A 15616-nucleotide genomic window follows, 5' to 3' on the forward strand; every position below is an offset into this window, starting at 1 on the left:
AATAATATCCGTGTTATGAAATCTGAATAATACTTACGTACTAGTAATTTACAAATTGGATACATGCCCTTTGTTTGTTAGAAGGCTACTCTCTCTCTCTGTCGTGCATGCTAACTAAAGTTGTCCAAAGTGCGTCTTTTAAAAGGACGATGTATTTGAAGTTTTTATGTTCAGTACTAAAATGATAACTTATAGTCCCTTTTACATGACGATGAATTGGGTAATAATATCATCCTCGTTGTTCCCTGGGTACTAATGATATTATAATTACCTTCCAACTCTTTCATCTGAGAAATTTTTAACTTCTTGCAACATTTACACTCACATTCTAGCGGCATCCTCTCACACTTCTCGCAAGAACACCACGGACCAATCGGCTGTTCGATCCAATTATGCTGGGATTCTTCATCAAAATAATCATCGCCGCTGTCATAAACAATGCTTGATTCGTTTTAATTACTATCCTCATCTTCTTCTCTCAATTTTTTTCAATAAGGTTCAAACTGAAAGCCTAATACATTTCCAAAATTTTTCTATAATAAATGCTTTATTATTAATTATTTTAGCATGGTTTGTAAAAGCCGAAAAACATTATATGATTGCTCTTGCATTACGTAAGCAAATTCGCCATTATGAATCCAGCATTTTCAAAGCAGCGTAGCCATGTCATAAAAAGAGGTTAATTTTAGTAAAATGTTTTTGCTTATTTTAGAGATACCGGAGTAGAAAGGAATTATTAATCATTGAATTCGTTATCCAGACCAGATATGTTTTCGATATAGCAACGTTTTTTTGAGGTACGAGGTCCCCTTTAACCGTATTTGAATCTGTTCTAAAAATGTGAATATGCATAAAAATTTTTAAGCTTTTTTCATCTTTCTTTAATTACTCGCGAACGTATTTTCCACAAAATGTGCAAAACCGTGGTCTCTCGCGAAAGTCTATGCCTAACTTTTTTCCTCGCGAAATAGGCAGAAGCCCGTGAAAGTTTCTACCTTTGAAGTAGTAGCGACAGAGGGTAGTAGTCACCCCTTCGCTGCTAAAATGCTTTTAAATAAATAAATAATTACGTCTATATTACAAATTGATTTTTTTATTGCTGCATGACAAAGCATGTCCTTTGACCAGGCTGCCATTCAAATAAAAATGTTTTCATGTTCTCCATAAATTTATAAATTGATCATTACCCTCGTTCCCAGGGATTTTTGCCTGTTAGTTATCTCATACCAAAAAAGGCAAAAGTCCGTGGGAACGAAGGTGAATTTATCATAAAATCGTGTTTTGTGATCGAACTCTTAATGAACAATACGACCATGAAGTTCTATTCTTTCTCTCGATGGAGTCTGACAATGTACCCGTTGTGTATTCACATATCTGTGATTGGCTCCCGAATGATCACTTAAATGACTACTATTATTTCTTCTTAGTGTGCACTTAAGCAGATGCTTCATATCATCTTGAAAGTTAACATCGATAATCGAATACAATATTGGGTTTATGGCAACATGCAAAGAATACGGTACGTATTTAATGATGACCAATATAGCGTAAACTGTTACAGATTTAAAATGAGTATAACTGAATAGTATGGAAACCACTCGATTGGGAAGTACAAGAATTACAAGTGCTATTATTAAGCAAATCAATGTTTTCATGATCCTTTTGTTCTTTCGAAGACGTTTGATGCGTTGTCTGTTATCCAAGATAGCGGTAAAGGCTTTTTTTGTTTCAGAACGAAGCTTCTTTATGACACAGTAATATAAAACTCCAACCGCGCATATTGGAATGAGAAAACAGGCGACAAAAACAGTCCAATGATAAACTCGAAGCGAATAGTCTGACCATGTCACTCGACATATTTTTTTCTCGCCTAAATCTTCACTAAATAAAGATGTCTTTAGAGAAAGCGTCAATGTTATAATCAGCGCTAAAGTTATATTGACTCCAATACCTATAAATAGTATTCTTCTCTTTCGGCATTTTTTTACATTCCACACCACCCCAGTGAATCTTTCAATCGCAATAAGCAAAATAAAGCCCAACGCTAATACAAAGCTTAAATCGCTTGCACCGTAAAAAAACTTGCACATATATTCACCGTACAGCCAGCTACAAGTCCAAAAGTGCGGCACATTTATGATAATTTGCAGAATGGAAAATGCAAAATCAACACCTGCTAGACATGTGATCATATATTGGCATCGGCTTACTTTTCTGAGCGCGAAACACGTCACGGCAAGGACGATGAAATTGCCAACTAATCCGCAAATTCCAAAGAAGACGTTAAACGATGCTTTAGTTAAATTTTCCCATCGTATACAATTAAAAGTAAAATTTTTTCTCCTTTTCATTTTAATAAAATTGCAAATGCTTAAAAGGTAGGTACAGTTACATTCGACTTTATTAAATCCACATTTGCTGCAGTACGTTTTCAGCTTCCTCTTTACATCACTTGTGAATACTGTTTTGACGTCACCAAAATAGATTTCTTTTTTCCCAGATTGTGAAGCCGAAAATGATTTTTTACCAGGGAAAAGACATTTAGCTTGCCTGTTTTTTATATCTACTTTAGAATCGACAGTACTCGATGCCATGTTCGCATTAGCAACCAGTAGAATTATGCTTATAATCGTAAATTGTTCCATTTTGTTTCTTTTTGTCACCACAGAAATCCAATTCTCACTTAATGTTTTTTGGTAATGTTAACATCTGACGAATCTTCAACCTGAGAAAATAAAAATTACTTTAGCTGATACATACATTTATTAAAATCTAATTAAAAGATAATGAAAATATAATGAAAAGGAAAAATATAAAGTATTCATTGTGAATATCCTAAATAAAAAATTTCTAAACAGATTTAATGAATACGTTTGTTCTCAGCATGTTTTCAGCATTCAGATTTAAAAAATAGATTAGAAATTCTTTCAATAAAATTATCAATCGCGGGCATTAATCGCTATTTTTAAATAAGTTTTTTTAAACTTATTCCAACGTAAAATCCCTTTATTTGTAACTAAAATTCCAAATTCCAATCCAATGCATAAAAGAATGTCTCTTAAAAAAAGGAACTATGCTTGTTTTCCTTAAGATACTTCCATTGTTTGTACAGATTAAACACGATAAAGTAATGCCAACTTTAACTACAAAATATTTAGCTTTTATTCAGCAACGTTATTCGCCCGCGGTTGTTTAATGAGTCTTTTCTTTCGAGCAGGAAAAATACATGTTTTTAATTTGGAAGTTTCGCATCACACCCATCTCACCCAAGTAACTCAAACTTTCTATCATTATCAAATCCGTCATTTTAATATTTAAACTTTCCTTGCAGGAGGAAAGGACTTTCCAAAGATTATATATTGAAATAAAAACTAAATACGGTAATTAACAAAGAAATTAACCTTACGATAGCCCTGCCAAGGCTCAAATATGAACTCGAAAATTCCACGGTGGATCCCCAGTCGCACATATTTCCCGCATCGCTACTTTGTACCTCCTTTCCCGCCTGTTAACATAAAGTAATGAAATTTACTTGGACTATATGATTCTGATTATATTTGCGATTAAAATCCCCGTTTCTTTCTTCGGAAAAATGGAACTTCTTATGTTGGAGCATATGAAACGGAAAATATGAATTAAATTTATAAATGGAAATTAAAAAATTAATAGGATTTACACGAAATACTGCATATAGCGAAAGAGAAGGGAAAAGTGTTCTAGCTATCTATATAAAGTCGTTGTGTAAGACTTTTACTGTAATTCTACTTTTACTGTAAAGATATTTTTTACATATGTATATCTACGTTGTAGGTGCAGCCTCTTCCCAAGTTCTCTTGTCTCGTTAGAATCGACATCACAGGGCGGGATCGTAAGAGGGGGTTTCCACTTATGGTTAAATAGATAGTCGGCGTTGATTTGACAAAAAGCAGAAAAAAATCCTAATTTCGAATCGATCGACGTCGCTCGACTTGACCAAATTTGTTTGTGAAAACCCACCGTAAAGGCAAAGTGACCTAGAAACGAGGTTGCTAGATAGCGTATTTATCATGTCACTCGAGTACAATTATTTTGAATGCTTTACATTTAAAGAAAATTCTAAATATTCAAAAATTCATCAACATAAAAAAATTAAAAATATTTGCAAATACACAATAAAAAGATTATTTTACAGAGAAACTCAAGAGGTTGGGCGTAGGGAAAGGGGTGTATAGTCTCCCGTAGCCCCGATAATAAAAAACAACATAAAAAAACAATATCATTTCCCCTTCCCCTTTAAACCTGATCCAATGCACTGAATTCATTTTCAATAAGTTTTTCAGCACTCCAAAGGTTCTTATTTTTGTTCTTATTATGTCCACCGTGGTTTTAATATGATAATTTTGTTTTCAACCAATCCTGCAGAGGATTCTTATGATCAAACCAAAACGAATAAAAATTTCAGTTTGTTTATTAAAAGTTATCTTCCTTCAGAGTTGTCCTTCCATCATTTATTTCGTCTTGATCATTTGCGCTTTGGCTACTCAAATAAACGGTTAGCCTTGTAACGGAATTTTGAAAAATACGTTTACATTTCTTTTTAAATTTCGAGTCAATTAGCGAATACAAAATGGGGTTGATAGCAACATGCAACGAGTAGGGGACATACCCAATAATAATAATAATGTCTTCTGTTTTTACGGTTATATCATTAGCATAGACAAAGAAGGTTGCGACGATACGATTTGGTAACACGAGAATAACAAGCGCAACCACAATAGCAAATAATATTTTCATAATCCTTTTGTTGTTTTTCAGGCGTTTTACTCTCTGTTTTTCCTCCAGCATGGAAGTAACCTCGGTTTCTTGTTTACTGTTTAGTTTTTTAGCAATGAAGTAATATAAAACGGAAATTATAAAAACAGGTAATGCGAAGTACAGCACATTGATAAACCAATTGAAGATGCGATGAGAATGTCGTGAGAAGTCTAATTGGCATCTTTCGTTTTTATCAGAAATCGTCTCCAGTTTTGTCCTGAGAGCTGCATATAAAGTAACAATAAATGCAGTTATGAAATTCAGAATGACTGCCAGTTTAAGGAAACCTTTTGAAAACCAACCGTTTAGCGTATACACTATACCAAAGAATCGTTCCAGAGCTATCACTGATATGAATCCGAGAGCTAGCATGAAACTCAAATCGCTTGCGCCATGTAATATTTTACACATAGGTTCACCATATATCCAATAGAATGTCCAAAAATATGGCATATATAAAATAACCTGTAAAATAGAAAATAACAAATCAACGCCAGCCAAGCATGTAATGAGATACTGACATCTACTGATTGTCACGCGTTCAAAATACGTGACCAAAAGTACGATAACGTTGCCAATTATTCCACAAACTCCAAAAAAGACGTTGAAGAAACCAATCGTCAAATATCTCCATCGCTGATATAAAAACATATGCTCTACCCTAGTGTTAAGTAATGTACAAATATCAGAAAGGCTGTTGCAATTGCATACCGCATCGGTAATATTGCACATCTGACAATACTTTTTTAAAAATGCTGCGACTGAATTTCCATAACGCGGTGTTTTTTCGTGTCCTGATGATATGGTTGCATTTTTGTTCGGCGATTTACACTCGACTTGACTCGATTCAGCTATGTGGCTTTCATGAATGGTTGAAATTGATGTATTGTATGAGCGAGTCATATTGGATGAATTAGCCGCAAAAACAACGATTGTATTAAAAATAATGATTAAAAATTGCATGTTTAGCTTAAATATCAAAGTATCCATTTTTTTTATTTAACGTGAAGCAGCGAAAATAACTTTTTTATGCATGTAATATTTTCTGAAAAAGAAGTTTCTAAATACTGAATATGCATATAAAGAAATATCTAAAGATCTTTGAATGCAATGAATGTATGTTTTGCTAATAGATTATATTGCGTCAAAAGGGAATTCATAGCCAGCACACACGCAGGATTGGTACCATGATGACTTAGTGGTTCAGGCTCTTCAACTTTAAGAAACAGCCTAATCTTTTTTAGTTTTAAAAACGCATTGCTTTTAAAAAAAAATACGTTTATACCTTCCAACATAACATTCAAACCACTGGTTAACTAAAATAAACTTTGGTTTAATAACTTTTTCTATTTCTGCAACAACATTACAAAAACCTTCTCAACTTGTCAACAATACATTCTAACTTTTGTGTCTCGAAAGTAATAACAACGAGTCGCTTAATTGAAACCTATGAAAGATATGAAAAGGTATTTAAATTCAGCTTAATATTCTGCAGAAAAGAAAAAAAATAATTTTTATTAAACACTTAAGCTACGAACCTTGTAATTACATAATAATAAAATCAGTCTTTCTTTTTGTTGTTATTATTGTTGTTGGTTGTTGCTTGTTACTAAATATTAACAACCCCGACCCCAAAGGTTTGTCAAACTGAATCGAAGCAAAAAAGTTCACAGGTATTGGGCACGAAATTGCAGAGCAAATATGAATGATTCTTTGTTCGCTACTTTAATTAAGTTTGATTAACTAAAATTTATGCATTTATAAAAACAGATAGAGATCTTAAAGCTAGGCAACGCAAGTTTGACAAAAGTCAGATGACGCTTGTATGCAGGACACTCTGCAAATGGTTTGTTTATGTTATGCATTGAACGTAGCCACACGCATCCAGTGAAGTATAGAATGGAATTAGGTTTTTTTTTACCGCCTCATGCTACGACATATTTTTAAAGCATAAAAATATCAGAATTGGCAGTTTTTATCAATCGCATAATTAAAATACTTCAAATTTAAAATCTGTGCAGTTCTATGCTTAGCGTCACTGAAGCTAAAATAATCGCCCCGGGAGTTCCACAAGGACCTACTGTATAATAGCCACCGTTTGTGTGTTTGAAATGTCTGCTAATTTCTGTTTTGTACTAAGGATGCACAAAATAGGGATGCTTGGGGTATGTACTACAGCTAAAAATCGTATCCAAACACGCAGATTGCCCGCGGCTAACGACTAATTCATCGACTTAGCACGCGTGGAAACTATACATCAATTTCCGCAGCAGTAGAATACATTTTTTTTGTGGCAAGGTTAGAAATTATGCAGTATATTTAACATACTTATAATACCAGACCTAACCAACTTATGAAATGAACTGTAATTCAATTATTTATATTATCTTTCAAATACTTTGCCGAAAACATCTGATTAAACTGTGATAAAAAAAAAATTATCTAATTAATTTTATACAAAACTAAATATAAAGAAATCAAACAAGCAAAACAAAACCAACGCATGTCCTTAAAACCTACCCAAGTCACATATTTTCCTTGTATAAATTTTTTTCCTGTTCACATTAAACTTACCAATTAGTAAACCAACCATGGAGTTCGTTCACTCTGGAACAAAATGGCTTTTGTTTTAAATCAAACTTTTTTTTCCGTGTTTAAAAAATTGCGTTTCTTTGTAAAAGTAACTTTGAGACAGTATATCCTTTTTCCGAGACGATGTAACATTAAGATCGTCGATTCGATCGATCGATCGTCTGGTTTAAAAAATCTCATTATTAATTTTCAAGGAGAAAAATGTGAACAAAACAATCCAATTAAATATAACATTCACTGCCAACATCTTTGCATCCAATATTACATTATTGTTTATTACGCAACGCAATGCGGTAAAATAAGAACAGGCGAACCGTGGATTTTTCCACGGCCCACCGACTAGTAAATTGAATTCACGAACGTATTTTATTCGCGCAAACTTTTCGTCGTTCCTGTTGTGGTTTAATTTTTTTCACCTTTAGATTATATGCGTAAAGCAATTCGGGACAACGTAATAAAGCGTAAATGTTTGTAACGAAATATTGCGGTTTTGTTGGTGGCGCAAGTACCAAAAAAATGTGTGTAAAAAAGCATGCTTCGTTAGCTGATAATAGTTAAGGCGAAGTCCACTTTAAGCGTTTAGCACGTCAGTTCAAGGCGCACGCAAGTTCTCAAAATTCTAAATCATTTTTGAATTTTTGTAAGCTTTAAAAGCGCTGCAATGTATATAATTTATATAATTTATCGACCAATGAATTTTCTCAAATCGCCGCCATTTCAAGTTCTTTTCTGTTTCCAGTAGACGTTGTGCCGCTCGGACGCAGGACCGCGCATACTAAAAACTGCTGGCTTCACTTATTTCAATATCGGGAACCCGGCGAAAAAGCTTTCAGGTTGGAAAAATACCCTTTCATAGACTGAAAAAAGATCATGGACAAGTTTAAGTGAATAAGTTCATTAGACACTAAATTACCGCAAACTTAAAAGACTTTCCAAATATCATGATTTCAGATATAACAACTGGGTTTTTTGTCCGAAGTTTTTTTTACGCCGGAACTTCTCCTAATGTACACATTTGTCTAATTCTTATGTATGGTTGCTAAGTAATTAACTTAAGAAAAAATCTGATCTAAAAATAAAGTTGGATTTATACCATTAGAGTTATAGCATCAATATTTTCAGAATGGTTTGGATAAGCAAGTCATTTTTTTAATTTCTAATATATTAGAACTTTAACTTCGTCATTAAAAAATATATTTGAAAAAAGATACTTATCTAGTAGGCTCTCTCGAAGGACAAACCAGAAAATATAAAGAAAACCAAAAAAAAGTTTGTGGAGAAAAAAACAATCGAGTTTAACTACATAATTCTTACCTGAAAACTTGAAAAGGGGAAGACAAAAAGAACGCAAATCCGAATCAGTTATATCTCATTTCGTGACAACACCAACTGTGACTCTCCCCAGTTTTATATTTACACAAACTTGTTTCCGTAAACTTAGGCTTACTCCCACTGTTATTTTCGGCTTTTTTCTATTTCGCGATTGAGAAGAAACAAAAACTTCATCTGGCTTGCTTTGTTTCGTTATCACATTGTATTTCCGTAATTTTTTGTTCGATATAAATAAAGAAACGAAACAAAGATAAAAAATAATAAAAAACAAAACAAAACAAAAAAATACACCTGTACTTCTTTTAAACTCACACATCAGGTTTTACTCTGTGTTTAAACCATCCCTCTCACCAAGACATCTTGTATTTTCTCTAATTTTGGGTTAAAGGTAAGTAATGGGGCATGGGAACGAGGTTATGTGTGTACATGCAGAGGTTGTAAACTATCATGCCCTTTAAAGGTGGGCGTTTAAGCTGGACAGTGAAATTTCTTAAAGTCACTAAACAGACGAAGACACGTCCTAGCTAAGACAACTACACTGCTAAATACCGCGTTGTTATTTTCCTACATGGAATTTAGAAAATAAATAAAGTTATTTTCGGTTGAGTAAGGCGAACTAGAAAATAATATCACTAAACAGACGTTTAATTAGGTCTCTTTTTGGTAAAGCTTTTGAAACCAACCTCGTACCAAGGACCTATTACCTACAAGCGACGTTCATATCACCGTAATACAAGATGCCCTTGAAACGATATTTTTCAAATAATACGTTCTTTTCAAATAATACGTCTTAATTTTTAAGACAACTTAACAATTGCTTACAATAAATTAATCAGTTAATAATCTTCATTAGTTATTTACTAATTCGATTAAGGGGATTTTGAGTTAGAGGCATTCAGTCATAATCCAATAGATCAGATGATTCGTGAATTAGTTAATTGCAAAACTGAACAAAAATAGGACACTAAGCAGATAGAAACACTGTACTAATATGGTTATGCATATTGGACCAAATAGAATGTTAATTGTCAACCTTTTAATCTAGTATTGTCATTGAAAAAAATAGAACGAGTCATCGAATTGCCTTGGGAACGAGGTTGAGTACGAAATAACGTTGAGCTTTGAAACTTCTGGACAAATGGCCGAAACAACTGCAATTTGCATTGTCAAAAAACAAAACAAAAAAAACACATAAAAATATGAGTGAAGTTAAAGAGGTTAAAAGAATGAAACATATTTTATTTCCTGGTTAAAAAATTCAAATAGTAAGTTAATCTAACTCAACAAGGAAGTTTAAAAAAATAATTTTTTACGGTTTTAAAAAGTTCTTTAAAACCTCAATTAAACTTAATTAGAAAATCAAAATTCAGGAAACATCAACAAATTATAATCGGGAAATTTGGCAATTTTCTGCAGACATGTTATGACTCTTTGCTTAAAAATAACAAGCTTCTGGTTAAAAAAAATAATAAGCCGGGTTTTAAAAAAATTACTTCCCCCACCTGTCCCTCTCCGGTTCTTTGCATTCGAAAACATTCTAGGCAGGCGGAAACTATTTTATCTCTATCAGTTGCAAGAAAGACATACAGCCATACGAGTATTTGAACGTTTCGATTTCTTCTTATAAATTAATCATTATAATCGTCCTAATAAAATCCGCCATGTTGTTGTTCTTTGATATTATAATCTTTATATACATAAAAAAATTTACTGGAATACATTTGACTACAATAAAAAATGTCTATTTACCACGATTTTGAAGTTTTTTTTAGCTTGCATCAGCAGTGAATATCTTAATCTTTTCTCAATTTGTTCAGCTTTTAAAATCTAATAGTGCGGATGAATACGTTCAGGTTTATCGGTTCCACAATAAGGATTCATGAGTGAGATGCAAGAATACACACATTCTTTCAACTTCATGAGCTTGCAGCCACACTCACAAGATAGCCGTGTTGATAAAAGTTTTAGATAAAACGTATCAATGTTGTCGTATTAGTCTCGATGTTCCAGCTTGTGTTCAACTCTCTGACATGCTTTCTTTAAAATTCTTTCCCACGCCACGTCGAAATATACCTTTCACATCCGCATTTCGTTTACCTAATAGAGTAGTTGAGTAAGGTTAAAAATTGAAATAAAAAAACTCTTTAATAATAGCCGCATTGTGTCTGTCTGTTTGTGCACAAAATAACCATTGTGCTGCGGAAACACGAAATATCTTTCCACGGGCTACCGGAAAGTCTCTTTAATAATAACCGTTTCTCGTGTGTCTGTATGTGCTCGAGAAAAAAGCCATGTCACGGAAACACGAAATACGATATATAAAGGACGGGCGAACCTGTGGATTTATCCACGGGCTAACGACTAGTCCATATTATAATACCCGTATACGTCTGTTTGTTTGTCACGCAAAATGGTACAACAAGTAGAGAGAGGCACGCAATACGATAAAAAAAACCCGGGAGAACGCGTGGATTTTAAAGCGTTAGCGAAGGAGAACGAAATTTAATTCTAATAACTAACTCCTTAGCATGTTTTCTCTGACATGATATGCTGCATATATCCCACTTTCTGACACACGTAAAAGCGATAATTTCAAGCACCGTCATAACAAGAGTTTAGGCTCTTCGCTTACAAATAAGATGCATTTTTGCCGTGTCATTTAATTGTGTAGCACTTACCAATGTTACTGCTGATTTTTTTCACAAGGTATGTTAGTGGCTCCTGTAACGTATTTCTGTTCATTGGCAAAACCTCAAACATCTTAACTAAAACACAATGTTGAGAGGTGATATTTAGGGGCACGAAAAAACTAAAAGTCATTGACAAATTCGCATAACTCTCTTGCAACTTTGCCCTTCTGACATAAACTGAAAAAATATTTTCGTCCTGTCACAAATCCCACATGTATATTACGAGTTTTAAAAGTTGCGAGTTTGTATATGCCCAATCTATGGTGTTTTTAAGCTGTCTACGATTCACAACTCTAACAACTTTTTAAAATACCACAAACTCTTGCATTGAATTTTCCTGTATTGAAAACATAATCTTGCTTTCCTAACTTTTCTGGCAATCCAATAAACTTGCATTTTATTACCTAGATTGAAAAATAATCTAAAGCCTAAATACATTTTAACTAATTGCCACATATTTTCTCACACCTTTTTTTAAACCGAATGCTTTCAGGCAAAATTTCTTAAGTAACAGAATGATCTAATGAGATATTTCTGACTTTTTCACATCAAAAAAGACGTTGCCTGTTTTCCTGATTATTAACCACATTTCAAGTACCATCAAAACAAAATGCAGGGAGCGACTGAGTTTACGAAAAGAATCGTCACTTAAAAACTCACTTACTTCGTTCGGAATTAGCCCATTTTACAACAGCAGAATGTTCACACTCTCGTGCATCTGCTACATCAACCTTCGTGCCAAGCACAACAATAGGAAACTAAATAAATAAAAGCACACTCCTTTCTTAAACTTCAAAGCTATTCGTTTCTAGCGAATCATAAGATGGAATGGTCACTTACATCTTTTCCTCTGATGCGTTCGATCTCCTTCTTTAGATGCTCAACCAAGGTCAAACTTTTTCGGGAAGTTACACTGAACACCAACATAAAAGCCTACAGAACACACCAACAATTGCATTTATACAATGATTCACAAGTAAAGAAAATAAAAGTTTTAAATATACTATTGTTGCGCATAGGTCTTTCACACACAACACTTCTTACTCTAATTCTAACTCTTTTGGATGTGTAAAGGCAAAACTGATAAATGGTGTAAAACTATACGTTCTGTAATTATCATTCAGTGTTATCCACAAGATACACCTAAGTAGGGGAATATAGGCCTGAAAAGTAGAGAAAATACACAAAAAAATTCTTAATCCACACTGGAAGTCCAGTTTTAGAGTGCTCGCTTCTTAAAAGTTCAACAAAATAAGGACAATAATGAAAACCAAACATAACTACCTTTAGAGCTTACGTTGGACAAAGTAGCGAATGCCTATTTAGTTTGAATGGAAGAAAACAGTACCAAAGACAACTCAAACAGACAGGCACCATTATTTTTAGACTGATTGAGAATTGAAGTGATTTAAGAAAAAGTAACAATGATACCAGGTAGAAGCAAAAGCTATATTTGATACACAGTGCATATTTAGACTATGTTCACACATTGCGGATAGGTTTCATTCGGGAACATGTTTTTCGAAAACAGATGAGCGGGATCATTTCAATATTTATAACTGAACGGATAGCCACAACAAAAATCATTTCAGAACGACAGCTATCCGCAATGTGTGGACATAGTTTATTATACTGTTGCATGAAGCCAAATCAAACATACTCTAAAATCACATAAATAGCGCTATAAGCAATTTCTAAAAGTATATGTTGTAATATTTTGGAGGAGAAATGGAAATATAAAATTTTAACACTTTAAATTTGTTTAAAAAAAAAATAAAAAAAATGCACTGCTTACGTCTGCTACTTGGATGTGGTGAAACGGCAAAACCAGATTGTTCAAGTCCTAAACAAAACATAAAAAGTTTTTGTTATTGATCTCAGAATCTTAAATTAGAAAGGCTATTTAATGAAGCTATTAAATTGAAGGCATAAATAATTGAAATATCTAATTATATATGTGAAAATAAATTCAACAGTATATTGTATATTCAAAGCATGCATAAACTTGACTTTTAGGTATTTAGCGTCATCATCATTCTCGGCTTAACGTCCTTTTTCCATGCTAGCATGGGTTGGACGGGGTATATTAATGACCCTCTTTCAATCTGATCTAGACTGTGTTAGATCTAAACTCAACTTCCTCTGTATCAAGTCTGTCCTTATAACCTCCTGCCAAGTCTTTCTCGGTCTGCCTCTGGGCTTTGCCCCAGGAACTATCCAGTCTCTACACTTTCTTACCCAATTATCCCCCTCCATTCTTTCCAAGTGCATAATGGGATAAATTAAATTCTTTGTATTCTTTCCAAGTGCGTAATGGGATAAATTAAAAGCTGATAGAAATGTTACTTTTTTGTAGGTAAATTTGTTATTATAAAAAGCTTACCAGTCCTTTTACATCAAATATTCGAATTCTTTCCTTTTGTCCTCGATCAGCATCGACCCATGCATCGTATGAATCTTCTATTGTTGGATGCATCTCCTAACAAAATTTACACACATTTAGAAACCAATGATTTCGAAATCAGAACAATAACCATATTCATTAATATTGAAATACCAAGGGATGATAGAAATATTTTTAGTATTTCCTTGTAACATCAACCAAACTAATTGATGCTGTTGATTAGCAGATTTATTAAATATAAATATGATTTTAATGTTGTAGAAATTGGTGTGTACATTATAATTAAGTGTAAAGGAAAAACATCACTAGTTTCATCAATTAAATATATCTTGACACTGTTTTAGCCATATACGGCCATTATCAAGTCATGTTACTATACATTAAATACATTATCGATATATAAATCAACAGATAGGAATAATCGAACAGATGCAATATTTCTATTCAAAGCTGGTTTATCCCTATGGATTATTGAACTCTCATTCAGCTCTAGATCGTATTTATTCCTAGACTAGTGGCCTTGTGGTAGAGCATTCGCTTCAAGTGCGGGAGATCTTGAGTTTAAACCCCGGCTGAGTCACGCCAGAGACTATAAAAGTGTGAATCTATCCTTTCTGCGTAGCGCTCAGCATGAGAATAGGATTGATAACTTAAGCGGTTGTCTAGTTATTGATTGCTGTGCTTGCACAACTTTTGTTGCTCAAATGGGAGCTTTAAATACAGTAGGAGCCCCTTTGCAGGACCCTTGTTAATAGCAGTACTAACAGGAACTAAAGAGACTATCCTGGGTAAATAATAATAAATAAATAAATAAATAAATAAATAAATAAATAAATAAATAAATAAATAAATAAATAAATAAATAAATAAATAAATAAATAAATAAATAAATAAATAAATAAATAGCGGTGGAGAGTATCAAAAAATTCTCCAAACAAGGTCTAAACTGACAGTATAATACATGCTCAGATACAGTTAAAAAATAAGGACTTTTAGTGGCTTTTCTGCTTAAAGCTGAAATCCCCATATGTTCTGGCTCCAACCTTCAAATGTATGATTTTTAAATATATGATTTTATTTGACTTCGTACATACATAGTGGACTGAGTGTAGCATCAGTGATGGGAGGGCTTAGCCCTTTTAACTAAAAAAATATGTTTATTACCTTTTCTGGATTGTAATTTCCATAAACTATCTGTTCAATAATGGTTGTCTTTCCAATAGAACTAGCACCTAGTACTATAATTTTAGAGAAGCTTTTGGGCATCTTGAATACATATATACTTTCCTACAATATAATATTTTAAATTATTGTTAATAAAAATTGCCTTGATGTATAAAATATCTTTAATGACGACAGTAATGAACCTATGAAATGTATATTAGTAAAATCTACTAGCCTAGTAGATGTTTCAGGGTTCAAATTAGCGCTTCGCACTTTGCGAAATGCGAAGTGATTTTAAAAAGTGGGGCAAAAATGCAATGCAGCGACCCAGCATTTTCTTACATTTATGCGAAGCATTAAATCAAACCATGAATTAGTATCGAGAAATTTAAGAAACAACTTTGATTTATAGTTGTATGCTTTGTATGCTCCTCAATTATCTTTCACCGAGGTTACAATTTTAAATGCACTTGTTGCTCCCCTTTTCCCCTTACCCAAAGTCTGTGCGCAAGAATGGTGCATTGAGTTTGTAACAACCTAAGATTGTTTTAGTTAAAGATACGACACTTAAACTATTTACAAACCCTAAGTTAGAACGTGTTTTTAGCCGCATGGACAGAATCAAAACGGATTCCTGGAA

General features: G+C 33.2%; 3 protein-coding genes across 5 annotated transcripts; all 3 read right to left on the reverse strand.

The window, feature by feature from the left end:
- Positions 1 to 667: 667 nt before the first annotated feature.
- LOC130655152 (galanin receptor type 1-like) lies at positions 668 to 9506 on the reverse strand. 3 transcript variants are annotated; one of them, XM_057457861.1, is made up of 2 exons: positions 8701 to 9506; positions 668 to 2725 (listed from the first exon to the last, which is right to left on the reverse strand). In XM_057457861.1, the coding sequence occupies exon 2, from the start codon at positions 2643 to 2645 to the stop codon at positions 1296 to 1298; it is 1350 nt and encodes a 449-aa protein (XP_057313844.1). In that variant the 5' UTR covers positions 2646 to 2725; positions 8701 to 9506; the 3' UTR covers positions 668 to 1295. The 3 variants fall into 3 exon arrangements, with proteins under 3 accessions (XP_057313844.1, XP_057313845.1, XP_057313846.1); XM_057457862.1 differs by lacking the exon at positions 8701 to 9506 and adding an exon at positions 6080 to 6707; XM_057457863.1 differs by lacking the exon at positions 8701 to 9506 and adding an exon at positions 3402 to 3632.
- Positions 3967 to 6085, reverse strand: LOC130655154 (atypical chemokine receptor 3-like). Its single transcript, XM_057457864.1, has one exon. It carries the CDS (start codon positions 5782 to 5784, stop codon positions 4450 to 4452), a length of 1335 nt encoding a protein of 444 aa, XP_057313847.1. The 5' UTR covers positions 5785 to 6085; the 3' UTR covers positions 3967 to 4449.
- An 804-nt stretch (positions 9507 to 10310) lies between the features above and the next one.
- Positions 10311 to 15128, reverse strand: LOC130655287 (NF-kappa-B inhibitor-interacting Ras-like protein 1). The gene is made up of 7 exons (XM_057458022.1): positions 14977 to 15128; positions 13792 to 13887; positions 13204 to 13251; positions 12249 to 12341; positions 12073 to 12166; positions 11397 to 11483; positions 10311 to 10815 (listed from the first exon to the last, which is right to left on the reverse strand). Exons 1-7 carry the CDS (start codon positions 15076 to 15078, stop codon positions 10736 to 10738), a joined length of 600 nt encoding a protein of 199 aa, XP_057314005.1. The 5' UTR covers positions 15079 to 15128; the 3' UTR covers positions 10311 to 10735.
- Between the last annotated feature and the right edge of the window lie 488 nt (positions 15129 to 15616).

The sequence above is a fragment of the Hydractinia symbiolongicarpus genome, chromosome 8 (assembly GCF_029227915.1).
Source record: "Hydractinia symbiolongicarpus strain clone_291-10 chromosome 8, HSymV2.1, whole genome shotgun sequence".
In the NCBI taxonomy this organism is placed as follows: domain Eukaryota; kingdom Metazoa; phylum Cnidaria; class Hydrozoa; order Anthoathecata; family Hydractiniidae; genus Hydractinia; species Hydractinia symbiolongicarpus.

Bases quoted from the DNA above. Each gene is read 5' to 3' on its own strand.
- LOC130655154 (XM_057457864.1), bottom strand. From the start codon at position 5,784: ATGGATACTTTGATATTTAAGCTAAACATGCAATTTTTAATCATTATT.
- LOC130655287 (XM_057458022.1), bottom strand. From the start codon at position 15,078: ATGCCCAAAAGCTTCTCTAAAATTATAGTACTAGGTGCTAGTTCTATT. The intron at 13,888-14,976 runs GTAATAAACATA...AAATTTTGTTAG, and splicing joins GAAATTACAATCCAGAAAAG to GAGATGCATCCAACAATAGA. The intron at 11,484-12,072 runs GTAAGTGAGTTT...ATTGTGTTTTAG, and splicing joins ATGGGCTAATTCCGAACGAA to TTAAGATGTTTGAGGTTTTG.
- LOC130655152 (XM_057457861.1), bottom strand. From the start codon at position 2,645: ATGGAACAATTTACGATTATAAGCATAATTCTACTGGTTGCTAATGCG.